General features: G+C 53.3%; 1 protein-coding gene across 1 annotated transcript; it reads left to right on the top strand.

Annotated features, from left to right (window-relative positions):
- The first annotated feature begins 2,604 nt into the window (after nt 1–2,604).
- On the top strand, nt 2,605–24,907 carry IP6K3 (inositol hexakisphosphate kinase 3). The gene is made up of 6 exons (XM_049765265.1): nt 2,605–2,692; nt 13,089–13,426; nt 19,090–19,297; nt 20,004–20,179; nt 21,362–21,537; nt 24,192–24,907. The coding sequence occupies exons 2-6, from the start codon at nt 13,237–13,239 to the stop codon at nt 24,687–24,689; spliced, it is 1,248 nt and encodes a 415-aa protein (XP_049621222.1). The 5' UTR covers nt 2,605–2,692; nt 13,089–13,236; the 3' UTR covers nt 24,690–24,907.
- The last annotated feature ends 450 nt before the right edge of the window (nt 24,908–25,357 follow it).

Here is a 25,357-nt window from a genome sequence, read left to right as displayed (position 1 = left end):
ACAGGAAATGGAGTCTGCATGCAGAGAAGGTGGTTGTTTGAGGTCCTGTGTCAAGGGATCAGGGTGGCAGCCATATCCACCGTCACTCTCCCAGATGGGTCTCCATCCCCAGAGCAGAAAAACTGGAAACCTCAGGTCTTGGAATCAAGCCTCAGAGCATCTGAGCATCTGCCTCAGTCTCCACAGATTCCACTGCCCTGAGTAGGTGAAAGGCAAAAACAGGAAGCAGTGTCAGGGTCTAATTCCTCCATCCCCTGGGATAAAGTCCATAATGCCCTCCTGCTTTTTTTGTTTGTTTGTTTGTTTGTTTTGTTTTTGGTCACACCTGTCAGCGCTAAGGGGTTCCTCCTGGCTCTACACTCAGAAATCGCTCCTGGCAGGCACGGGGAACCATATGATGCCGGATTCAAACCACTGACTTTCTACATGCAAGACAAACGCCTTACCTCCTTGCTATCTCTCTGGCCCCGCCCTCCCCCATTTCTTCTGAGTTTTTAAGGTTAACAGTGGGTGAAAGAGATGACTTGGGCGCAGGATATGGCTGTTGGTAGGCTCTGGACTCAGGAGAAGCAGGCAGGCAGATGAGGGACGCCAAGGAGCTTTAGCCGTGGGGTGCACAGGACACAGTGGGATCCCCAGAGCCCATCCTCATTCATACAGCTCACCTAGTTGGATGCCCTGTCCATCTGCGAGAGCTGCCTGTAGCAAGAGGCTTGCTCTGAGGGATGCCTAAACCCTAGAAACATACAGCCACTCTCCCTGCATGTTCACACATGTGGGAGTACACATCTGTACATACAAACACATTCACACAGACACATGCTCACACCTCCCCAGATGTACACAGGCATGGGAGCTCATGATCACATGTACGTACATAGGCACATTACATACACTCACACATGGTCACTATTCATACACTTGTAAACATATACTAACACTCTCAAAAGCACATTTACTTCCACACAATCACACTAACACACACACACACACACACACACACACACACACACAATCTCCCTCACAGCACAAAAAGATTAACAGCAGAAACAAACCAAAAAATTGTAAGAGGAGCAAGAGAGGGCCACCGGAGAGATAGTACAGCAGGTAAGGCGCTTGCTTTGCACCCCCACAAACCCAGGTCTGATCCCCAGTACCCCTTGAGGACCCACAGCACCTTCAGGAATGACCCCTGAGCACAGATCTGGGAGTAAGCCCTGAATTCCACCATGTGGAGCCCAGAAATAACAACAAAAAGAGACTCAAGAGAAAAAAGAAAACCCAAACTTGACACAGAGATAGACCAAGACAGCCCTAGCAGAGCAAGGCCCTGAGTTCAAGCCCCAGCACCACTCCCGTGCTTGGTAGCCGCCAGTGTTTTCCACAAGTAAAGGGGGACACATAGGGTGTGGGACACATAGGTCTGAGACACATAAGGTGGTGGCTGCTTCTAAAGAAGGATGAGATGGAGGGTCATGGGGGAAGTAAGGGGTAACCCCATGCTATGAGGGTCATTTTGACCAGGCAAAAACCTCTATGTTCCCAGGCAGGGCAGAGGAGAGGAAACTTGAAGACACCAGGTGTGGGGAACTCCCAGTCCCAGTACAGCCCCAGCTGTGAAAACCAGAGCATCAAGGCAGGAGGTGGGGGGAAGCTGGAGGCCAGAGAAGTTCATGCATGAGCCACTCATTCATTCATTCTCTCACTCATTCATTCATTCACCAGACATGTGCTCGGCGGCTGGAGTTGTGCTCTATGGGGGCGACCCAGTCGGGGGCCGAACAAGACAGATCACCTTCCCAATGGAAGGGACACCTGCACAAATTCTTACCCTGCCAGCAGAGCACAACTGCCTCTGGGACAAGGACTTCCATTGTCAGGAGACAGTGGGCTAGCCCGACTGGGGCACCAGAGGCCACTACCCCCCAGCCGCAACCCATGACCTCCCAGCTCACCACAACCCCATCCAGCTCCCTGAACTCTTCAAGTTGTACAGAGCCAGAAGCTGCATGCAGGAGGCTGGGAAAGGGAGGTGGGGGTAGAGGAGGTCATCCCCTTTTTCCAGGACACGGAGTCCAGAGAGTTCAGACAACAACACTCACGGCACACGCCAGGCAGCCTGACCGTGTTCCCTGTGCCCTCTCCATGCAGTGCCACCCAGGGCCCTGGGCCTGGCACACACCCCATGGTCAACTATGCCTATTTTCCTGGGAGCCTCAAGCTGCCTGCCCTGTATGGTTGGGGACAGCCACAGGAGGGCACCCCAGAACCCATGCAGCCTCCCGCTGGTACCCAATGCCATGGCTGCCAGCACGTCTGTGACATCATGAGACAGGCCGGGTGCTGTGGGCACCGTCTGGGGGTGGGGAAGGGACAAAGGCGAGGAGACCAGGGCAGGAAGTCCTGACGCCCCTGCCACACCCCCAAATAATCTAACCATGATGAGAGTCCCGGACACTCCCTGCCCGCCTCTCTTCCTCCCCCACCCCAACACCAGCTGACAGCTGGCCATGCCAGCCCCTGCCAGCTCTTCCTGAGAGTCAGCTGACCTGCCCGCCCAGGCCATCCCCTGCCCCCACCGGATATAGCCGCAGAGGGGCCTGGCCCAGCCTCAGTCAGTGTCCAGAGAGAATAGAGTGGCTTCCTGACCCCTGGCTCCACACCTTCCCGGAACCCCCAGACAGGAGCCCTGGTGAGTGTGGTCCTCAGCTGGGCTGGGCTGGGCTGGGCTGGGGAGGCTGGGGTGTTCTGCAGAGCCTTGATGGGTCCGGAGCCAACGGAGTTCAGGAGGAGGTGGTCTTCAGCCATAAGGAAGGCCCTTTCATCCTCCAAGGCACAAGGGTCCGAGGCATCTTGGCACCTGCATTATGAGGGGTCATGCGTGCATGTGTCCGTGTGTCTGTCTTAGCGTCCATGTGTCTGAGTGCAGTGGGAGGCTGGAAGCCCTCTGCACTGCCCAAGTCCTGTCACTTGCCTTGTTCCTTCCCCTCGAGTAACCCCAGCTCTCTTGTTCTCGGCTGTCCAGTCTCTTACTTTGCCCCTATGCCGGCCCTTCCTGAAAGTGGGGTAGGCCTGGGCTAACTGCATGGAGAGGTTAACCCTTGAGGGAGGCAGCTGTCCCGTCCCTGGAGCGGGGCAGCACCCCAGGAACGGCGCGTCCTGTCCCGCTGCCCCACCCTTCCGCTGGACAGGGCCATGGGGCTAGGTGACATCAATCCGCAGCCACACAGCAGGGTGCTGGTGGATCACTAGTGTGGATCCTGCTGTCTGGGCCACGGCTGGATCTTTCCTGATATGAAACTCAGGTTTTCTGGAACTTGGGGGTCTGAAACTTGCCTACCAGAACTCCTCTCCTAGACAGGGCCCCAGATGCTGTAGTTTCCAAGAAACACACACACCCCACTTAACCTGCTGAGAGGTTTGTAGGAGAAACTTGTGTCTGGGGGGTTTGCAGATAAGGTCAGGTGCCAGGTTCCTATAGGTGTTTGGACCGTTCTGGGTCTTAGCGGGTGTTTGGAAGGTGTCGGGGTCAGTGTTTGGATTGTGCCAGATCTTGGTGGGTGTTTGGACTGTTCTGAGTCTAGGTGGGTGTTTGGAAAGGTGCCAGGTTGGTACTTGGACCATGCCAGGTATCAGTGGAATTTCGGACCATACCAGGTTGATCCATGGAATCTGTGAAGGCAGAAGCATTTTGGAGTTATTCAGGGTTCTCACAGCTTAGTGTCATTGTTCCCCCAACACTTCCAGCCGTCAGCTTCCAATCCCCCTGGCCGGGAATGTTGTTCAGTTTGTCCACAGCAGACAGATCAGCCCATCTCCCAAACCCCCCCAAAGTACCTGTAGAGGGTCCCCCTCTTCCTCCTGGAGCTGCTAGATCATAGGGTTTGCAGCACCGCCAGGTCAGACAGGGCACAATCTAGATAGGGAAACTGAAGCCTGGAGAGGCAGGATCAAGGAGCTTGAGGCAGAGATGGTCTTGTTTCCTCTTCCCCCACAAGCAGGTTTCTGAGACGTGAGTCCTCAGTGCAGGCCGGTGCTCCTGGGCCCCCCACCTCTGCTCATGGCTTCCTCAAAGCCAGCAAGGCTCTCCCCAGGCTGGGCAGGGTCCCTCTGTGTCCTGCCACCAGGACATATAGCTCCTCCTCAGCTGCCACAGAGAAGATTGCTCATGGGCTCTCTCCTTGCCCGAAGGGTCTGCAGTTGTGGTTTTGGGGCTCCCTTCCCCTGTGAATCAACTTAGGCATCCCACTCCCTAGATCATGTCGTATCCAAGGCAAGAACCAAACCCCTCTCCCAGCCCCCAGCCAGACCAGCTTTAGGAAAAGCAGGCAGGTGGCACGGCAGAACAGCCCACTTGGGCTTTCTTAGGGTAGAGATGGCAAACCGGGGTTCAGGACTGTGTCCCCAGATGGCTGCCCCCACCCCCATACTTGCAGGCTGCATTGGCTGGAGTTTCAGTCCCTGGGCAGTTCTTGCATGTCCGCTGCTGCCCTCTGCTGGCAAATCCTCTCTGTGGCCTGACACACCCCAGCCCCCCCACACCTAAAAAAACCTACACTAGCACACGCGCACACTAAGACTTGTACACACACACACAGTCACACATTCAGCACGCTCAAACTTGTACACACAACTACATTCACACACTCAAGCACACCCAGACTTGCGTGTATACAGCCTTACACTTACACACACTTAGACCCGCACACACACACCCCTACACCATTCATACACTCAGTCACACTCAGACTTGCACATGCGTGCACACACACGGACACACACACACACACACACACACACACACACACACACACACATCCTTGTAAACCTTTATCGTGTTTTGACCTTAAAAGGTTCTTTCTTCTTGAAGCCATAAGGCAGTTGTGCTAAGCACCCGCAGAACCTGCTATTTCTGGCTCCTGGGCCTCTTATGTAAAGGCAGGTGCTGGTCATATTACCTAAGAAAAGGTGGGAACGTGCGGGCTGGCGTCAGAAGCTGGGAAATGTGCGAATCCTGGGGCTTTACAATATCCTGATCCTGTGGGAAAGCTTCAAGGCGGGGGTCCTGCCTGAAGGGGGCTGGGAGGGATTTATGACCATCCTGCCCAGGTATCCCCCGATGCTGTCCAGGCGCTCTGTTCCTTGAGTCATCCCAGTCCCATGTGTCTCCCGACCTGACAACAGGCTCAGAACATTGTCAGCTCTCTTTCGGACATTTGTCGAAGGCTGAAGGGCTTCTGAACTAATCATCGCTCTACCATAATCACACATTTGGTCCTCAAGGTGGAGCAGCGTTGAGAGATCTTAGATGGTAACAGGGAAGTGGTGGAGGGAGGGAAAATCATCTCACAGAGGCTCCCATCAGCTTCGAAATAAGTTTCTGCTACTGGGGAAGATGAAGTACTGCTTCGTGCTTCTGGAAGCCTCATCTCCCTTGAGAAACGGATGTGCCCCAAAGCCACATATGTCACTCCGGCTAGGAAGGCAACGAGCGAACCTACCCATGGGCCCGGGAGGGTGGGCGCCATGAAGGCAGAGGGTTCTGAAGTCATTTCTGAGAAGGGATTTTTAAGAATCAATCCCTGTCCCCAGCTCCCTCCTCCCCTAGTAAATATCTGGCGTCTTCCCTGCATGGATGACCCAAAATGATCCAGAACATTCCTTACCTGCGAAACTGCAGATGCCTCCCACCCATTAAGACTTCAGCAGTTGGAAATGGTTCTCAGAGCCTCTCATCTCTAATAGATGAAAAAATGCTCCCCCGAGCATTGCGACAGCGTTGACTGGTGCTTGTACCAAACCTCTGGCTCCAGAGGCCTGTGAGATCTCACTGGTGCTTGAAAAAAAAAAAAGAGCCAGGTTGTGAGAAGATGCCCTACCATTTTCTCTTGCTACAAGCTGCATCTTCATGGTCTCCTCCGTGCTGGGCTCCCTCCCCCACAGTGTGTTGGCCTGTGCTCCCAAAGGATTCTACACCCAGTGAGCTCAGGTGACATCCATCTCTGGGGGTGGGGGAGGCTGCCTGCTCAGGCCATGCCAATGTCACTTTATGCCTCTCCCTGCCCGAGCAGCCTTTCCTCTGTTCTCCTGACCCCTCCTGGTGCCCTTCCCATCTCCATACACTGTGCCTGAAGCTGCCTCTGCTCAGTTTTGTCTCTCTCCCCACCCCCAGGCTGCACCCACATCTCTCCCCATCTCAGCCCATTCCTGGGCCCCTCACACAACTCCCAGCTCAAGTCAAGGGCAGGTGTTCCCCTTAACCAGCCCCCCTTATTTTTGTTTTGGGGTTACCCCCTATGAAGCTCAAGAACTATTCCTGGCTCTGTGCTAAGGGATGACTCCTGGTGGGATTAAAAGGACTTTCTGTGATGCTAGGAATGGAACATGGGTCAGCAGCATGCAAGACAAGCAAGTACCTTCTGTGTTCCCTTTCTCTTCAGCCCCTCAATAGACTTTGGTATCTGTTGACTGAAAAAACAGATGATGATATGCATTGGACTCACATTTTTGCAGAGCCCAGAGTGCACCTTAGCTTTCAATAATGAGATGGGGGATACCAATACTCCCTTGTAGTACAAAATCCTTTCATCAGTTCACCTCATTTGGGGGGGGAGGTACACTTGACAGTGCTCAAAGCTCAGGGATCACTCTGGCAGTCCTCAGTGGACCATATGTGGTGCCAGGATTGAGCTCAGGTTGAGAACCAGAGATCACACAGCATATAAAATGTTTGCCTTGAACTCGACTGGCCTGGGTTCAGTCCCCATATGGTCCTCCAGAAGGACCACCAGGAGAATTCCAGAGCATATGCGAGGGTGGCACAAGAACAAAAATAACCCCCTAAAACCCAACAGCATGGCCGAAGAGATAGCGTGGAGGTAGGGCACTTACTTTATGTGCAACCAAACCAGGATGGACGGTGGTTCGAATCCGGCATCCCATATTGTCCCCCCTGAGCCTGCCAGGAGCGATTTCTGAGCACAGAGCCAGGAGTAACCCCTGAGCACCACCGGATGTGACCCCCCTCCAAAAAAATACAACAACCAACAGCAAACCAGGGCCAACCACACCCAAGGAAAATTGTACTATCTGTTACCCCCATTTTTTTCTACTCATCACCCACTAATGGGCTTATGACCAGGAGCTAATGACCCCAGTCTTGTGAGTTCTATGTGTCACGTGCTATATTCGTCTGATGAAATCAACTTGGGGAAAGAATGTGTCAAGGAAGAGAACATTTGTGGAACAAAAATATTTTGTTTGTGAATAGACCAAGAACATTCTTGAATAGAGAACATTTGTGGACAGATAATTCGCTAACAGATAACATTCATGGGCAGAGAACATTCGTGAATAAATTATTCGTGGACTAAGAACATTTGTGGACAAAGATCATTCATGGGTAGACAATATTCGTGGACAGAATGATTGTGGACAGAGAATATTCTTGAACAGACAGAACATTCATGAATAGAGAGAGGACATTGTGGACAAAGAACATTCTTGAACAAACAGAGATCTTTCATGGGCAGAGAACATTCGTAGACAGAACATTTAAGGGGAACAGAACATTCGTGGACAAAGAATATTCTTGAACAGGCAGAGAACATTCATGGACAGAACATTCATGGACAGCACCATCTCTGTTCAGAGAACAAGTCGACTATTAAGATGAAAGCCTGGGTGGGGCAGCCTTGAGGCTCATTTAGACAATGTAGAAGCTACCGTTTCTGTGACCGGCCTTGTAGGACCTCGGCCAGCTGTATCCAGGTGGGGGACACTCCCTGACTGACCCGAACCCAGATTAGCCCCCAGCACCCACATCTGCGGCAGGAGTGGTGAGAGCTCATGGAAGCATCTTTTGCCATCTCCATGCACTCCAGGTGGTCACAGGGAGAAGGAAGAACTAATGACAGTAGGAAGCTGCCAGGTCAGCCTCCCCGGGCTGAGGGGCAGCTTCTGTCGCTGGGTCTGGCCTCACTGGTATTGTCAGCTGTCCCAACTCTGGGCCCTGCCTATGACCCCACTGTCAAACCAGGGACTGTCTGGCTGCCTGCTGGCTGTCACTCACTTTGTGGACTGATGAGTGACACAGACACCGAACAAGCCGCCCGCAGCTGCCCAGCAGGGAAATGAGCTCTTGAATGTCCTGGAAGGTCGCCCAGAGCTATTTCATTAGACGCGACCTAGTGACGGGGCAGGAAGCCACGAGCCTTTACACTATGTGCTCACTATTAGGGGGAACAAGACAATGTGAGTCTGCCTGGGAGAATCAGTGCCCCTCCACACCCTCTGAACCCCAGGAACTTGGGGAGTAGGCAATGGGCAAGGAGGTGAGGGGAGCAGAAATGGAACTGGCCCTATAACAGTACTTGAGGGAGTCCTGTGGCCTTATCTCGGGGCACCTCATCTGCCACCCCAGCACCGGTCTAGACTCCTAGAGTCAGCCCCAGGATTTGCACACAGGGAAATCCTGAGAGCTAACACCAGTGGGAGGAGCTGAGCCCCGGCACTTGGGCACTGAGACAAGGCTGTGGCCATGAGCACGTACCATAACTCAGAACTGCCGCCTGGTATTCCTGCCTCAGACAGAGGGTGGAAGTATCTAAAACAGCCTAAGTTCCTGACTCCTTTCCCAGTGCTCTAAAGAGATGAAAGAAGGCTCTAGGTCAGGGGCCTCAAACTTGCGGCCCTCGGGCTTACGGCCCTCTGTACAACATTTTGTGGCCCGAGGCCGGCCTTCAAATATTGCAGTATTCGCGATTATTCCCTTACCGAATAATCGCAATAAAAATCGCATTAGTAAGAAAAAATTTCATTAAACATTCGCATACCCCAAGCAGTTCCATTTGGGGTATGCAAATGTTTAATGCGATTTTTTTCTTTTCTTTTCTTTTTTTTTTAATTTTTTGTGTTAATTATGAGAACAAAGATGCAAAGAAAGAGGACAAGGAAAAGTTACAGTGGAAGGACAATCACCCATAACATAATTCTCAGAAGAAGTCCCCTTGCTGATATCTTAACTTTGAACTTTCAGCCAAAGAACATTAAGAGAGACAAAATAGAATACATGTACAATTACTTTGTCCCTCAAGTCCCCAGATTGTAACACAATATAATATTTCTTAACAGCACACAGGCAATCTAAAGCCATAAAACTTACATAACTCCTTAAACATTAGAGGCATAGTATTTTTTACATTTCCCTGTACATGCATATTAGCTTAAGTTAACCTCAAATTTTAAGTGTTTTTTTTTTAAGGATTAGAGTCAAAGGAGCACAGTAAAAACGGTGATAGAGTGGCAACTGTTGTTTGCATAGGCCCACCAAAATATGAGGGGCATGGAAAGGAATAACCTTGGCCTAAATACAAAGAGACTAATGCGATTTTTTTTTTTTTTGGTTTTTTGGGCCACACCCGTTAGATGCTCAGGGGTTACTCCTGGCTACGCGCTCAGAAAGTGCCCCTGGCTTGGGGGGACCATATGAGACACCGGGGAATCGAACCGTGGTCCTTTCCTTGGCTAGCGCTTGTAAGGCAGACACCTTACCTCTAGCGCCACCTCGCCGGCCCCTAATGCGATTTTTTTTATTGCGAATATTTGGTAAGCGAAATCCCTTATGTGGCCCTGCCTCACCCCGACTTTGCCTCCTGCGGCCCCCAGGTAAATTGAGTTTGAGACCCCTGCTCTAGGTCAAAGTGTTGAGCACACCGTTGCATGCAGGAGGCCCAATGTCAATCTCTACCCAGGACCATGAGGTGTGACCCCTGAGCACTGAGTTTGGAGTAACTCCCAAGTTTTGTGGCTCAAAAGCAAAATGAAAAAATATAACCAGGGCTCAGAGACATTGGTCTAAGACTCCAGACAACAGCACAAGTGACTATTACATGTGGCAAAAGAGAGGCCTGGAGTGATAGCACAGATAGCATAGAGCGACAGCACAGTAGGTAGGGCATTTGCCTAGCATATGACTGACCCAGGTTTGAGCCTTGGCATCCTATATGGTCCCCTATGTACCTCAAGGAGTAATTCCAGAGTGCAGAGCCAGGAGTAATCCCTGAGCACCACTGGCTATGGCTCAAAAACCAAGGGGGGAAATGGTCTGGACTGAGCAAAATCTGACAATTGCAATTGGGAGCATTATTTCCTTGTCACTCCATGGGAGGAGAAGGGATAGAAATGTTCTGTTTTGGCACTAAGGGACTCACACAGTCCCCAGTCACACCTTCACCCTACCCTGCCTGGTCATAGTGTCTTCCCTTCTCCCCTTCCTGTCCACAGCACGCAGCATGGGAGGAGGTGTCAGTTATTAACTAAAGATGACCCTGTCAGGCAGAGTCTCAGTTTCCCCACTTGGGCCGAGAGCAGATGTTTTCAAAGTGCTTATGGCCACAGGCAGATGCTCCCCAGGACATGGGCAGGTGCTTCCCAGGCCATGAGCTGTCTTAAGGGTCCTGTCTCTTTGTGAGATCCTGGGACCATCTTGCCCCAGATTGGTGGTAGGTGTTGAATTAAATAATAAATAAGGCCCTTTGGATGAAGCTGAATGGTGATGGGAATGAATGGAGAGGCCTTTCTCTGCCGTCTCAGGCCACGTGGCTTCAATCCCCATCAGCCGGCAGGTGTGCAAGTTCAGGTGATCGAGGCGGGTAGAAAACTCATCCACAGACAGATTCCAAGAAATATCAGCTTTATTCATGCCCTAGCCAACATGTGTGGCCTATAATCTTAAACCTATGTAAGCATGGTCTTGTCAGCTTGCCCTGTGTCTAGCTTCTTTCAGCCATCTCTCCTCCAAACTCCATCCATGCAAATTCCCTTTTGCCCTTCTGGCCAAACCTTTTTGTTACCTACCCAAGATCCCTCCCAGAAATGGGAGATCTTTCTTGTAGGGAAGGTTACACAGGAAGAATGAGGGGTGGGGTTACAGTAGTTGTATACTCAGGCTGGAAATGGAGCCAACTGAGCCCAGCTTTGATGGTCGTGGAGCCCACCTGGAAGATGGAACAATCTGTGTATGGGTAAGGAGCAGGCAGGCAGGGTCTGGCAGGGCATGAAAAACAGGTTGGGAGCCTTGTCCCAGCATAGCCAGTGACATGCAGAGGGCTTAGCTAAACCCCATTTCCTGGGCCTGGTGCCTGGATCAGAGGCAACCAGTATCCTTGTAGTGCGGCGGGCCACAAGCTCTGAGCCAATTCCCTTGCTGAGTTCAAATCCTGCTCTCCCCCTTCTTGAGTCTCGTCTGCTCCTCTGTGAATGAACTGAGGTTCCCATGAACTTCACAGCACCCCCAATAAGGCACCAGTCGACTATTCTGCCATCAGAGCATGCCCAGAACTAGGTGGACTGTACCTTGTGTTGTGTTTGTTCCATTGTTTGTTGGCATTCCCAGTAATCGAGGTGACACCTAAAGATGCCGGTGTTAGGAGCATGTAATACTTGGATGGGTCCTCGGCCTCTATGTGCCCATGCTATAGCCCTCAGAGCCGTGTCCCCAGTCTATTAGTGCTTGTTCTCATCTGTGCTCACACCAGCCAGCATGTATGTGAGAGGGGATGAAAGGCACTGGTAGCCCACATGATACCTGAGGGCCAGCCCTTCTGCATGGGCCAAGGTCAGGGCCTGGCCTAGGGGGAATCCAGTGTGTGTGTGTGTGTGTGTGTGTGTGTGTGTGTGTGTGTGTGTGTGTGTGTGCCAATGCCCAGTTCCTTCAGGAGCAGCCACAGTGCTTTGGTATCCCTCTCCCTGGGGATGGGTGAATGGGCAGAAGCTGGCCCAGCAGTGAACCTGGTCAGAGAAGAGGCACAGGACCAGTGCATGGCTACTTTCTGCTCCCTCCAGTCCTGACCCTAACACACACGCTATGCTAAGCCTACATGTTACCAAGACACTGAGATCAGGTCTAATATGCAGGCTCAAGAGACTGACCCAGCCCTGAGCTGAAGCCCAGGACCCCACACACACAGTGACGTCCCCACTGATGTCTGCAGTCTCAGGGCCCTGCTGGGAGCAACCCCTGTGCTGGGGGCTTTGCCGCTGTCCCCTTGAACACGCATACCAGGCAGGATGCGCAGCTAGCCCTGCCTGGTTTCTGCTTGCCCCACATGGACAGGCCCAGCTCAGGCCTAGCCCAGGCTTCTGATGCCAAAGGTATCAAAGGCACAGGCAGGAACTTTCCTGACAGCCACTTTGTGTGGGGGCTGGGTGAAGGGCACCAGAGGGTTGATGGCACCAGCTTGGCCCAGGCTGGTGGGGCTCCTGAGCCTGGATCCCGCAGAGCAGAGAGTATTAATAACCCAGTGGCAACAGGACCCCTGCAGGAATGTTCCCTGGGAAGGGACAGGTGTGGCTGGGCACCTCCCCAGGCCTTCTTCGAGACAGTCTGAGCTGGAGAGGCCTTTCCAGTCAGGAGCTAAGCTCACCCAGGGCCAGCCAGCCTGCCCTTGAGGAAGGAGAAGTCGGCCAAGGAGTGCTGGCCTACGTGTCCAGCCATCTGTCTCAGGCCTCCCTCACAGAGTGATAGTGGCAAACTTGCCCCCACCCTAACAACCAGGTGTATGGGGGTGGGAGAGATTGGGGACAAGACCACAGTGGCAAGGATGCTGCAAACAGGATGTCATGTTTGGGACAGAGACAGTACATCAGTCAGAGAACTTGCCTTATAAGCAGACTACCCAGGTTCGATCTCTGGCATCTCATATATTTTCCCAAACGCCTCCAGGAATCATCCCTGAACACTGCCAAAGACAAAACCGAAAAAAAAATTCAAACTCAAGAGGCCAGAGCAGGTAGGTAGTTTGTCCTACATATGAGAGACCCAGGATTGGGCCCCGAACCCTCTCAGAGTACACAGCCATTTGTGGCCTCCAAACAAACAAATAAAATAAAGTAACTGCTTAAGTGAAGTGTTCTTCTCAGCTCTCCCCGCAAGGCAACAACAGGAACAGAGTCTTATGACAGATTTTTCCAGAAGAAATCAATACCTTATTGACAGCCTTGTTGGACCATGGGTGGGGACTGAACAAATGAACCCCCTGGCCCTGCACTGCACCTCTCACTTACTCCTGCCTCCCCTTGCTTTCCAGAAGCCCAGCCCAGAGCGTGGCCAGGAGACTGCAGTGCAGAGACAGACTTCACGGACGCCCAAACCTCAGGCCCAGCCCAGAGCGGTGCCTTCTTATCTCGAGACTTGCTGTTGCGGGTTGGCGGGGAGCCCCCTCCCCGAGGAGAAGCATGGTTCTGCAGAACGGCATGGACCCTGGGCACCCGGTGCGTCTCGAGCCCTTCCTGCACCAGGTTGGGGGGCACCTGAGCGTGATGAAGTATGACGAGCACACGGTGTGCAAACCCCTCAGCTCCCAGGAGCAGAGTTTCTACGAGTCCCTGCCCCTGGCCATGAAGCAGTTCACCCCGGAGTACAAAGGTGAGCACACACAGTGGGTAGCAGCACACACACACACACACACACACACACACACACACACAAATACATGAACACAAACATGAACACACATGGGCCCATCCTGGAATACAAAAGTGAACACACACAGTGGGTAATAGCCCACACACAAACACATGAGCACACACAAATACACGTGGGCCCCCCAGAGTACAAAGGTGCGCGCACAGAGTAGGTACCAGCACACATAAACACACACACACACACACACACACACACACACACATACACACAGCAACCCAGGACAGGTGTGTACCCCCCACCTAGCTCCTTCCTGGTCGTGGGGAGGGTGTGGTTGCCATGGAGATGGCCCCTCTCCTGAAGCCTGGCCACCTGCACTGGCCTCTCCTCTGTGCTCTGCAAGCACCCAAGCCTGCAGTGGATGGCCTGTTTGGTGGCCCTGCAGGTCGGCCCCGGCCTCGGGGATAAAGTGACCCCAGCCTGTGCAAGGTCCTATGACTAGAGCAGCTGGCATGGGGGCAGGCTCCTCTGGAGCCTCCTTCTGGGTGGATTGGGGACGCCCCGGGCCTGGGTCATTTCTGTCAGCATCCTGAGGGTGCTGAAACTGGGCATGAGTCTGCAGTGAGGCAGTGGTGTAAGTGCAGTGAGTCATCATGAGTCTGCAGTGCTCCTTGGTCTGACTCTTCACAGGGCCTTCAGGAGGGAGGAGATGGTGGGTGACTTCAGTAGGGCCCACGGGCAGCCCCATGGATCCAGGGAGAAGGCAGGTAGGCTTGTTCCCACCAACTCTGGGTACCAGAGCATCAGGACTCTGGGCTGCAAGCCCCTCACTAGAGTGAGTGTCTCTGAAAGGACAGAAGGAATGGCTGACCCTGAGCTTCTGCCTTCACTGCCCATGTGTGTGGAGATAGGCCCTGCCAGGCGCAGAAAGCAGTGCTCACTCGCACCTTCTGTGCAAGGGGTGAGGGACCCCACATCCGCGTTTCTCAGTGTGACCCAATCAATCACCCTTACCAGAAAAGCAGGTGTGTGTATATTTGGGGGGAAGGCTCTAAAAGGTGTTTGCAGGCCCCACTCCAGGGGAACCTGAGCCCCAGCTGGGGTCAGGACGATGCACAGAGCCCCAGCAGGATCTCCCCACTGGATACCGCTACCCCTCAGCCAGTGCGAGCACCCAGGTCTGGCACAGAAATGGGCTTGCAGCCACCAGCCTCCTCCTTCTTCCCTGATGGGCCTTAGAGCAGGTTGGGATTTCCAATGGGGCTCTGACCCCTTGTCAGTCAGGCATGCGCTCGAACTGATGTCTGTCCTGTCACCACTGGATTCAGGCAATTAGTTGTATGGTTTCCTCTCGCTCAAGCTGACACCTGCCAAGCGTCTATGGGCAGGTCGGAGGGTGGAACAGAGTCTGCAGTGCCACCTGCCTCACTTTCCCTCCATTGTAGGGAGACAAGCACTGACCCCCTCCCTGTGGCTCTGAAGTGTGGCCTGCTGTCCAGACCACCCACCCTGCCTCCCTCTCTAGATCAGCCTGACCAGGTGCCACAGCCTGGAGCTCCCCCAACTCGATAGGTTAATCATAGATCTATATTGACTCATCAGGGGCCAAAGCACCACAGACAGTTTTGCTTGCGGCTGCTTCAGCCTCTTCCAAGGGCATCGGTAAGAGGCTGGTGCTTTTTAACAGGTCAGGAGGGGCTCCCCAGATAGACCCCACTACCCTGTGGAGGTGGGGTCTAGGCATAGCCCCGGGCATGGATGATGCCAAATGCACTGTTTGATGGATACAAAACTACAGTGGGGGAGACGAAGAATGAGGCCTAAATCCTCAGTACAGGTTTTCTTTGTCATTTTTTGGGTCACCCCAGGTGGAGCTCAGTGGTCTGTGGGGTTGCTTCCTGCACTGTTTGGAGGAACACGGGGACCCGAATGGGTCTGGCCTGTCCCAGAGCCGGGATGCAAGGACCCCTTTCCCCAGGACAGCTTACCCCCACCTGGAGCTCAGCCTGGATGTCTTCCAGACTCCTAGAGCACAGCTGAGCCTAGGGCTTGTGTTCTGTCCCTCCCGAGCCCCCTATCTGCTCTGGGCCAGCAGGGATGCCCTGCTAAGGGCTGCCGGCTGTCCACAGAGGAGCCAGATTCAGGTCACCCACCACGAGCCAATGACGTGATCTCAGGAGCTTAAAAATAAACATATGATGGAATTCTCACGAATGTGGCAGAAGCTGTTTGGCTAAAATAAAATTGCTATGAGATTTGGGACTGGTTGGTTATTGTAGTAAGCACTGATCAGCCTGGTGAATAGGGTGGCAGGTGGAGAGGGCAAGGGGGATGTGTTTGAGCAGACAGGGGTGTAGTTAAGTCCTCCCCCCACTTTTCAGGGCTGGAGCAATAATAGAGCAAGTAGGGTATTTGACTTGTACTTGGCTGATCTGAATTCAATTCCTGGCATCCCATATGGTCCCCTGAGCCTGCCAGGAGTGACTTCTGAGAGCAGGGTCAGGAGTACTCCTGGGCACTAGGGTATGGTTCACCCCACCCCACCCCCAAAAAGACCTCCACTCTTCCAGCCTACAGTGTCTGAAGTCTCTGCCCCCAGCACAGGACGCAGATGACAGGTGCCTCAGTTTGGCCAGTGTGGCCACTACTAGGCTGCAAGACAAGAGCATAGTCACTAGCTGGGCGACTCTGCTGTGGGGTCTGGCTGCAGGGCAGAGCGGGCAGACAGACCCATAGAGACAGACACGGGCAGCTCAGAGGCCGGAGGCAGACAGGGCAAGAGGACAATGGTGTGTCTGGCTATGCGGCTCTGACAATATGAGGAATGGAAATGACTTTGGGATTTTATTGATTTGGGGTTATTTGCACCCCTGCTCCTGTCTGCATTTAGACACTCTGGCGTGATGAGCTCAGGCAAGAGCTGGTTGAGTTGGAGCGATAGCATAATGGGGAGGGCATTTGCCCAGCACACTGCTGATGGGGTTCAATCTTTGGCATCCCATATAGTTCCCTGAGCACTGCCAGGAATGATTTCTCAGTGCAGAGCCAGGAGTGAGCCCTGAGCACTGCCAGGTATTACCCCCCCCCCCAAAAAAAAAAGCCAGCACAAACAAAAAAAGAACTTAAGCCTGGAATAGCGAGTGAGTGAAAGTCAAGGGCACAAGTGTCCCAGAGATAGTGGGAAAGGCTGGGGGTCTTCCCATGACCACATGAACGTATAAGGCCCCTCTTCCTGAGCCCCGTCCCCTTGCAGCCAGAGGTCAAACTTCCTGAGGGATATGTTCTGGGGTCTACAGATGGTCACTTGGGACAAGCACAATGACCCACACTGAAGACATGACTTAAAGGACGACAATGTCCTTGGGTGTCTAGACTTGCCGGCCTCCGTGCGAAGGAGCCTGTGGGGAAGAGGGGTTGGTCCGAGCCGCTGTGTGCAGTTCCGTGGCCAGAGCAAATGAGCTGGGCCCCAGCAGGACTGTCCCTCATCCACACATGGCTGAACAGTGCCTGACAACACCCCCGGCTCCCCAAAAAGTCCCTGGCTCCTTGTAACAACAGCCTGGCCCTTCTGCATCTGCGTCTGCTAGGCCACGTCAGCTACCAGCATGACCAACCTGTGACCTTGAGAGGTGACTCCGGGCTCAGGAGTGAGCCTGGGGCAGTGTAATGAAGAGGGTGGACACAGTGGAAGAGGGACACCGACCTGCCCTCTGCCCCTGGTGGTAGAATATCTGGGGGTTAGGGGTATGCAGAAGGAGGGGTGGGGGCTAGTGCTCCAATGCTGGCTTTAGGGGACACATCACAGCCAATAGTTCTGCTACTTTGAGGGCGAGGATTGAGCTAAGGAAATGCAGTTACCTGAGAAGCCTAAGAGAACTGACTGCGAAATTTCTGGCTGCAAAACTGGGGCCCTAGGAATGTGAAAAGGGAGGATGGGTGGAAGGAGCACCTCTGGGCTAGACAGGGAAGGTCCCCAAGGAGTGACTTAATTATGGAGCAGCCCAAGAAGGAGCAGTGGCCCTGGGCACCCCTCCAGTGGGCACAGAGACGGCCACTGTGGCTGGGAAGGTGATCCCGAGAGTCTGGGAGGAAATAGGAACTTAAAAGCAGGAATTGTGTGTCCCCCACCTTCTCAGAGAGAACCCCCCCAAGAATAAGAGGGAAATGGGCCTCAGTTAAAAGGATTGTTGACAGTGCTCCTGCAGTCAGGCAGTGCTGGAATTGAACCCAGGGCCGGACACGTGCTAGGCAAGTGCTATACCAGCTGAGCTACAGGCTAGTCCTGAACTGGGAAGGAATTTCTTGAGTGTGTGTTATAGAGAGAGGAGTCCATGCCTGTCAGTGCTCAGGGCTTCCTCCTGGCTCTGTGCTCCCTGATCCCTCCTAGTGGGATTCAAGGGACTCTATGTGGTGCCAGGAATGGAAGTGGGTTGAGGGATACAAGGCAAATGCTTTAACCCTTGTATTATCTCTGTGCCCTTTGAAAGGGTTTTCAAAGGGCCCCACAGAATCACAAGCAGGAGAGGGGAAGTGAGGGTGTGACGCCCAGGGGAAGTTGTGCCGGGAAAATCACCTCCAGGCCCCAGCCACAGCAAAGCTGCAGTGTTGAGAGAAATGCCCCAACTCCCCCCACATCTCCTGGCAGCTCCCTTCTGGCCAAGTGATTGGCAGCAGAGGCCATCAGAGCACCACAGGGCCACCCCCTCTCATGGAGTCAGCTGGGGACATGGGGTGGAGGAGGACTTCAGGCATAGGAAGGAACTAGAGACACCATGTGGCTCTCTACTGGGCCACTAGCAGGGCTCTTGTGTCACCAGACACTGGAACCTCTGGAGGAGACACCCGGATAAGAAACTTGGACTCTGGCACCAGAGCAAGAAACCCAGGGCTCCCAACCAGGCCACAGCTCCCTGTCCTGGGTTTCTTCACCCTCTTCACAGCAGTGGAGGGATTAGGCCTGGGAAGTGAACCCCAAGACTTGGGCTGACCAAGTCTTCTCTTTCCTGCCACAGAACCATGATCACATACCAGAGGCTAAGCTAGCAGCTGAGACATAGGGAAGGGAGTGATGGAAGACCCGGACCTCTAGCCATTGAGGATTCCTAAAGAGGCCGGGCACACAGAAGCATGGGGTTTGGGTGGCTGAGAAAAGGAGGGAGAGGTGGGTACCCCATTTCTCTCACTGTAACTCTGAGATAGGAGGAGCCTCTGTCAAAAGGCTTGACTGGGCAAATGTGACTTAAATGTTGGTGACTTAAAGGGCTGGTGTGTTGGCAGCAGAGAAAGGTCAACACCAGCCTGAGGCTCTTTCTGCAGGCTCGGTGACTACTTTACTAGTGGATCAGAAAGGGTTTTTGCAGACCAGAGAGGGGAGGGTGTTTGCCTTGCACACAGCCGATCCGGGTTTGATCCCCCACTATCCCGTGTGGTCCCCCAAGCCTGCCAGGAGTGATTCCTGAGCGCAGAGACAAGAATAACCCCTGAGTACTGCTGGGTGTGGCAAAAATGGGGGATGAGGGAATCAGGGCAGTCCCACTGCTTTTCCTTGAAATGTGTGTGTGAGTGTGTGTGTGTGTGTGAGTGTGTGTGTGTGTGTGTGTGAACGAAAACTGGTATCCCTAAGCTCACAATCAAAATACCATCCGTGCCCTCCCTATGCCCCGCAGGCACCATCACCGTGCAGCTCCGCAGAGATAGCCTGGGCCACCTCAGCCTGGTCGCCAACCCGCTGAAGGAGAAAGGGGGCCCATTCCAGGTCTCCCCAGAGTCAGCAGCCGTGGCAATATGGCAGACACTGCGGCAGAGCACTGGAGGGGGCGCCCGGCCCCTCGCCCCATGGCAGCCATCGCAGCTTACACATTCGTTCAAGGAGAGGTGAGGGGGGCAAAGACTTCGGGGGTCAGAGACTTCAGGGGGGCTCAGAGAAGGCGACTGCGGGGCGCAGACCCAACCCTGGCAGGGTCAAAGCAGAGACCTGCAGAAATCCCTGCCAGCACTTATTCCAGCTGCTGAGACCAGGCAATGTCTGTGTCTGTTTCATTGAATACCTATTTCATCTGGACCCTGAAGTGCCCCTGGGGGCCCCATAATAGTTGGCAGGAAGGAAAAGCCTGGTTGATGGCTCTCAGAAGGCCTCAGCAGGGACCTGGGGCCCGCACCCACCAAGGGGTCTCCCACACTACCCGTCATGTTAGCAGACCTTCCCCTTGGAAAGGGCCCCTTGGGGAGCTTAAAAACATGGATGGGAAACAAAGGGAGTTAAGAGGATGAAAGCACCTCCCTCCCCCGGAGCACCCGGCTCCTCGGATCTAATTAAGCTGCTTGGCTCAGTGACAGGAAGTGGCACACATTATCTCCCTTTGGCAGATGGAGAGCCAGGCACGGAGGGCAGGAGTGAGGGGGCGGCAGAGCCCATGTCCCTGCTCTCCTGACAGGGCACAGACTACCTGGAGTCCCGACCCTGTGCCTCCAGGCAGGGTGACTGGGCAGGAAGGGCCCTCAGAGGCAGCCCCAACGCCCCCAGGGATGGTCCCTCTTGGAAGAGCTTCTGCCACCCTCACTGCTTCCCTTCCTACTGCAGCCGGACCACAGAGCTCCTGAAATCCGAGTTCCGTCTCCACTCCCCAGTGCCCACTCTGGAGGGGAAGGAGGCTGAGGAGCACCAGGCCCAGAGCACCTGCAATCCATGGGGCCTGCACTGCCACCAGGCACACCTGACCCGCCTGTGCTCCGAGTACCAGGAGAACAAGCTGCAGCGTATCCTTTCCTGCCTGCCCCTCAGCTGGGTACCCCTGGGGGGAGAGGTGGGGTAATGGGCAGGAGGGCAGAGGTGGGAAAAGAACACACAGGCCAAAGGAGGGATCTGGGGGAAAAAAGGCACAAGCCCTCAAACCCAGGGTCTTGGGAGATGGTCCAGCAGGAAGGGTGCTTGCCTTGCCATGGCCAACCTGGGTTCCATCCTCAGCATCCCTTATGGTCCTCCCAAGAACTGCTAGGAGTGGTTCCGGAACACAGAGCCAGGAGTAAACCCTGAAGATGCCCCCAAAACAAAAAAAAACAGAAATCAAATATTCCACAAGGTAAGGAAGGGTAAGGAAGTCAGACTGAGTTTAGGGGTGCCCATGGCCATGCCACCTGAGTGGACAGGATAGCCTGGGTGAGGATGTTTGGGGACAGAGAGGAAACAGGCAAAAGCCGGGGGCTCCCTATACCCCCAAACTGTCTTCTCTTCCTGCAGATGTCTGCCCCAGAGCTGATGGGGAGACATGGCAGTGGTTCCTCCCAAGTAGAGAGGGCTGATATCTTAGGGGAGCCTGCCACCTTCTTAGCACCCCCCAAATTGAGACTTGCAATGCGCCTCTGTCACTGCCTGCGAATGGGTGGCTGCCTTCGCAGCATTCACCAACGCACATCTGCAATCCTAATCCCTCAGAAGCTTTCGCAGGATAATTACTCCGCGGAAATTAATATTCCTATTACTCATCTCCGAGACGAACATCAGCCCACTACTTCTCCCCTAAAAAGGTATCGGCCCATTCGGCGTTCCCAGGCTTCCAGATTTTTAGCCTCATGATTTTCTAGCATAAGACGTAAATTGGGCCTGGCCTGCCAGGGATTTCACGCCTGCATTTAAATTTCAACCTCAGAGTGAGAGAAAAAGCGAGCGGGAAAGAAGCTGGCACACACACACACACAAGCTCCCCCGAAATAAACGGCCTTATTAAGGCAGCCTGCAAAGCTAACACCTTGAATGCTTAATCGCAAGGATGGTTTTATCTGGAAGGAAAGGAAGGAATGGGTGGGGTGTGAGGGGTGTGAGGGGTGTGAACACAGGCGGGGAGCCAAGATTCTGCAGCCAGCAGCAGGGGGTGCTGACCTGGTCTTGGGGAGGGTATGGTCTCTGTACCCCCAGACCTTCCCTTAACTCCATGTGACCAGGCTTCCTGCTGCTGGAGAACGTGGTGTCGCAGTACAAGCTGCCCTGCATCCTGGATCTGAAGATGGGGACGCGGCAGCATGGAGATGATGCAACAGAGGAGAAGAAGGCCCGCCACATGAAGAAGTGCGAACAGAGCACCTCGGCCCGCCTAGGAGTGCGCATCTGTGGCATGCAGGTGGGTGGCAGAGATCATCTGGCCTTGGGGTGAGGCTCCCCCCCCCAACTACAGCCCTTGCAGAGCCCTGAGCTTCCAGGAACCCTTGGGACTAGCCAGCTCTGCTCTCTCACAGGAAACACACATTCTGGGTGATGACACCTGGGCTTCTGGAACATCTTCCATATCTTGGGCTTGAACATCTTACATATCTTGGGCTGGGAACAAGGCTCAAGGGTCCAGTGCGCATGCAACCACGGGACTTCTTGGGCCCCAGGCCTGCTGGGAAAAAAAAGAAAACGACCAGTTTAGGTGGACCAGGGGTTGGACCACCCCCACCGCCCCGTGAAGTGCAGGGAGCTAGTCCTGGCTCTGTGCTCAGTAGTGACTCTAGGTGGTGCTTGGGGGAACTGCAAGGATTTGAATCAGGGTTCAAATGGGCAACCTCAAGGCAAGACCCTTATCTTCTGTGTTACCTCTTGAGCCAAAAGAGATTTTTAAATTAATTTTGGGGGTCCCCATGACAGTGCTTTGGGGTCACCCCTTGAGGCTCTGTGCTCAGGGATCACTAACTCCTGTCAGTGCTTGGAACACCCTATGGGATGCTGGGGACTGACCCCTGGTGGACCATGTGCAAGGCAATCACCATACCTGCTGTACTATCGCTAGGGCCCTGGATCTCAGGGTATTTGCAGCAGAGACTTGGCCCAGTGGCCATGTAGGTCCTACCTGTGTTGAGAGCAGAGCTTTGCTATCGGTGTGTACGGGACATGGAGAAAGAAGTCAGACAAGTGGCCATGTGCACTGCAGGCTCCTTGTTCCCCGGAATAATAACGCTGTGCACACAGACACTTGTACACACAGGGACATGCAAATATAAGCACACACATGAACACATGGACATGCACATGCACACACAGGAACAAGCACATGTGTATGCATATACACACATGGTACATACATACAAATATTCACACAGCTTAGTCGAGACAATGAGGCAATCGTCTCTGAATCCTCAGCAGCCGCTCATTCCTCTTCCGCTGCCTTCTGCTACCTGTTCTGCTTAACAAAGTGGGAAGGTTTGTAACCTGCAAAAAAACGGTTAATTTTTTATGGCCCAGACGCTCCGCTTCATTTTTCTGCGGCTCTGATGTGGCTTATGGCGGGGACTGCTGCAGAACAGGCGGAAATAAACTTTCTCCGTTTGCTCACTTAGAGTCTCGCGACTCAAAGCAAAACCAGACACCGATTTGACGGTAAATGTTATAGCTTTCCTTAATTGAAACTGCCACCCCTTGAAGCTGGAAGTGGAGTCTATAAATTTGCCGCACAGCTGTCCCCTGGAAGGCTGGGAAGGCAGTCCTCTAGAGAACAGAGGCTGATGATTTGTGGTGTAAATGGAATCTCTCTCCGGACCTCAAAACCTCCGGAAATTGATCTGATTTATTTGGAAAGTGAGGCCTGTCAAGTCGCTCTGACGGCTAATTTAGCAGCCCGTCTCCAGTCCTTCACAGCCAACCCCAGGTCCATCATCTCTCTCTGATTTTTTTTTTTTTCATAAACACAACATCTACTCTGAACACAAGGAAGAGCCAACACTCGGTCTTGGCCTTCTTCTTCCAGGTCAGGCTGAGGGTGCCAAGTCGCCCTCTGGGCATGCTCTCACCTGCTGTTTATGCCATATGAAAGCAGGGGGCAGCCACCAACGTTTCGCCCCACTCCCCACCTACCTCCACCAGCATCTCTTCTCCATCAGCTCCTTCCTGGTGGCCAAGACAGGGAGGAGAAAGGGGCTGGAGCCAAGGAGAAGAGCCATCAGCCTCTGTGAGTGGCTGTGAATGTCCTTCCCAGCACTGGCCCCACTTTAGAGCCATAAGTCCTTCCTGGATCCTATCCACAGTTGTTCGAATAACCCACCACCCTACCACCACAGACATTTCTGTTTCTGTTTCTTTTTCTTTTTTGGGGGGTGGGTGGGTGGGCGTCACACCCAGCAACGCTCAGGGGTTACTCCTGGTTCTATGCTCAGAAATCTCTCCTGGCAGGCTCGGGGGACCACATGGGATGATGGGATTTCGAACCACTGTCCTTTTGCATGCAAGGCAAATGCCTTACCTCTATGCTATCTCTGCAGCCCCAACATTTCTGTTTCTTGAGACTGACTCAGCAGAGAAAAGACTTTGTAAACTTTGCCTGGGAAATTTTCATCTAGTTGACACTCCAAGGCTATCATTGGCCGCGATTTCCAATTCCTGCCCGGGTTTGCTAATATTTGAGTTGAAAGGGGGCGGGAAGCCAAGATTTAAAACATGACATCTGGGCTGGTATCTCCAGAAATTCTCAAGAAAGGAGACCCAGACTCTTGCCTGGCGGGTGGAGGGTCATCTTTGTGGGCAAAGGCGCTTTTTCAGCTTGAATGCCTATGAAAGGCTTGCGCAGAAAGCATTTTTAAAATGTAAAAGCTACAGCGCTGCTAGAGGTTTTTAGTTTCTCTCTCTCTCTCTCTCTTTTTTTAAATCATCTTTCAGTTCATTTCAACCATGCTTGCCTGGCGTGTCCGGAAAGCTGTTTCTAGATTATGTTAGCTTGTAACACTGTCGTTGTAGCAGCTGCAATTTTTTCCTTCACGTCCTTTATTTATTTTTTTTTCTCTCTCTCTCTCTCCCCAATGCCAGGTTTATCAAACTGATAAGAAGAATTTCCTCTGCAAAGACAAGTACTACGGCAGGAAGCTCTCTGTAGCCGGCTTCCGACAGGCCCTCCAGCAATTCCTCCACGATGGGACACGCTTACGGGCAGAGCTGCTGGAGCCTATGCAGTGCCAGCTCCGGGCCCTCCTCTCAGTCATCAAAAGCCAGGCATCCTACCGCTTCTACTCCAGCTCCCTCCTCATCATCTACGAAGGCCAGGAGCCCCCGGACACACCACCAGACAGCTCAGACAGCCCAGACAGCCCGTATCCCCAGGATGCTATGCAGCCAGGCCTGGGCAGCTCCCCCGAGGGCCTGGCCAAAGTCGCCATCCGCATGATTGACTTCGCTCACACTACTTACAAAGGCTCCTGGAACGAGAGCGCCACCCACGATGGACCCGACCAGGGTTACATTTTTGGCCTGGAAAACCTCCTCCAGGTCCTGCAGAATATCCAAGAGAGAGCCAGTGAAACGTGTTAGGCCCATCTGGGCCATGCTAGGATAGAGAATTCAAAAGGGACCTAATGATGGCAAGGCTAGTCTAGATGCCCCTTCGGGGGGTATTGCAAACTATGGTCAAATGCCATAGCTAAACATATCAGGCTGCATACATAGCTGCTAAAGAAACACATGCGGGACGGCCAGCCTGCCCGGCCCAGCCCAGCAACCCTCTGAGCACCTGCTACAGAGATTTCCCACTACAGGGTGCCTTGAATTGTGCTGAGTGCATAGCAGCCGCCCATTCTCAGGAATGAAAGTTCATTAGATGCTTCCGTTCCTTACTGCTTCCATGATCACTGTTCCCACTGGCCTATATTTCATGACTGAGTCTTCCGTATCCTAAGACACCTTTGGGATGTCTGGAGGGATGATTCGTCTCTAAGCTGCTGTGGTTCTGGTGTTTCCAGCAACGTGGTGGTGGCTGGCTCTGTCCCTGGAGTCTGGCAGGGAGGCTCTCAGCGGTAGCACCAGGACAAGCAGGAGTTTTGTGAATTTCACCTTCTGGTGGCATCGAATTGAGCTATGACCAAGACCAGAAGTATCTGGAATAGTCATGATTCAGTAGAGTTGAGAGAACATAAAATTAAAAAAAAAAAATTAAAATAAAATGTTGGTTAAAAAGGAAAGCCAGGGTATAGCAGATAGCT

The sequence above is a fragment of the Suncus etruscus genome, chromosome 18, assembly GCF_024139225.1.
Source record: "Suncus etruscus isolate mSunEtr1 chromosome 18, mSunEtr1.pri.cur, whole genome shotgun sequence".
Lineage (NCBI taxonomy): Eukaryota > Metazoa > Chordata > Mammalia > Eulipotyphla > Soricidae > Suncus > Suncus etruscus.
This window is presented reverse-complemented; position numbering and strand designations above follow the sequence as displayed.

Excerpts from the sequence above, each read along its gene's own strand:
- IP6K3 (XM_049765265.1), top strand. The coding sequence starts at position 13,237 with ATGGTTCTGCAGAACGGCATGGACCCTGGGCACCCGGTGCGTCTCGAG. Across the intron at positions 19,298-20,003 it reads ACACATTCGTTCAAGGAGAG|CCGGACCACAGAGCTCCTGA; the intron begins GTGAGGGGGGCA and ends TTCCTACTGCAG. Across the intron at positions 21,538-24,191 it reads TGCGCATCTGTGGCATGCAG|GTTTATCAAACTGATAAGAA; the intron begins GTGGGTGGCAGA and ends CCCCAATGCCAG.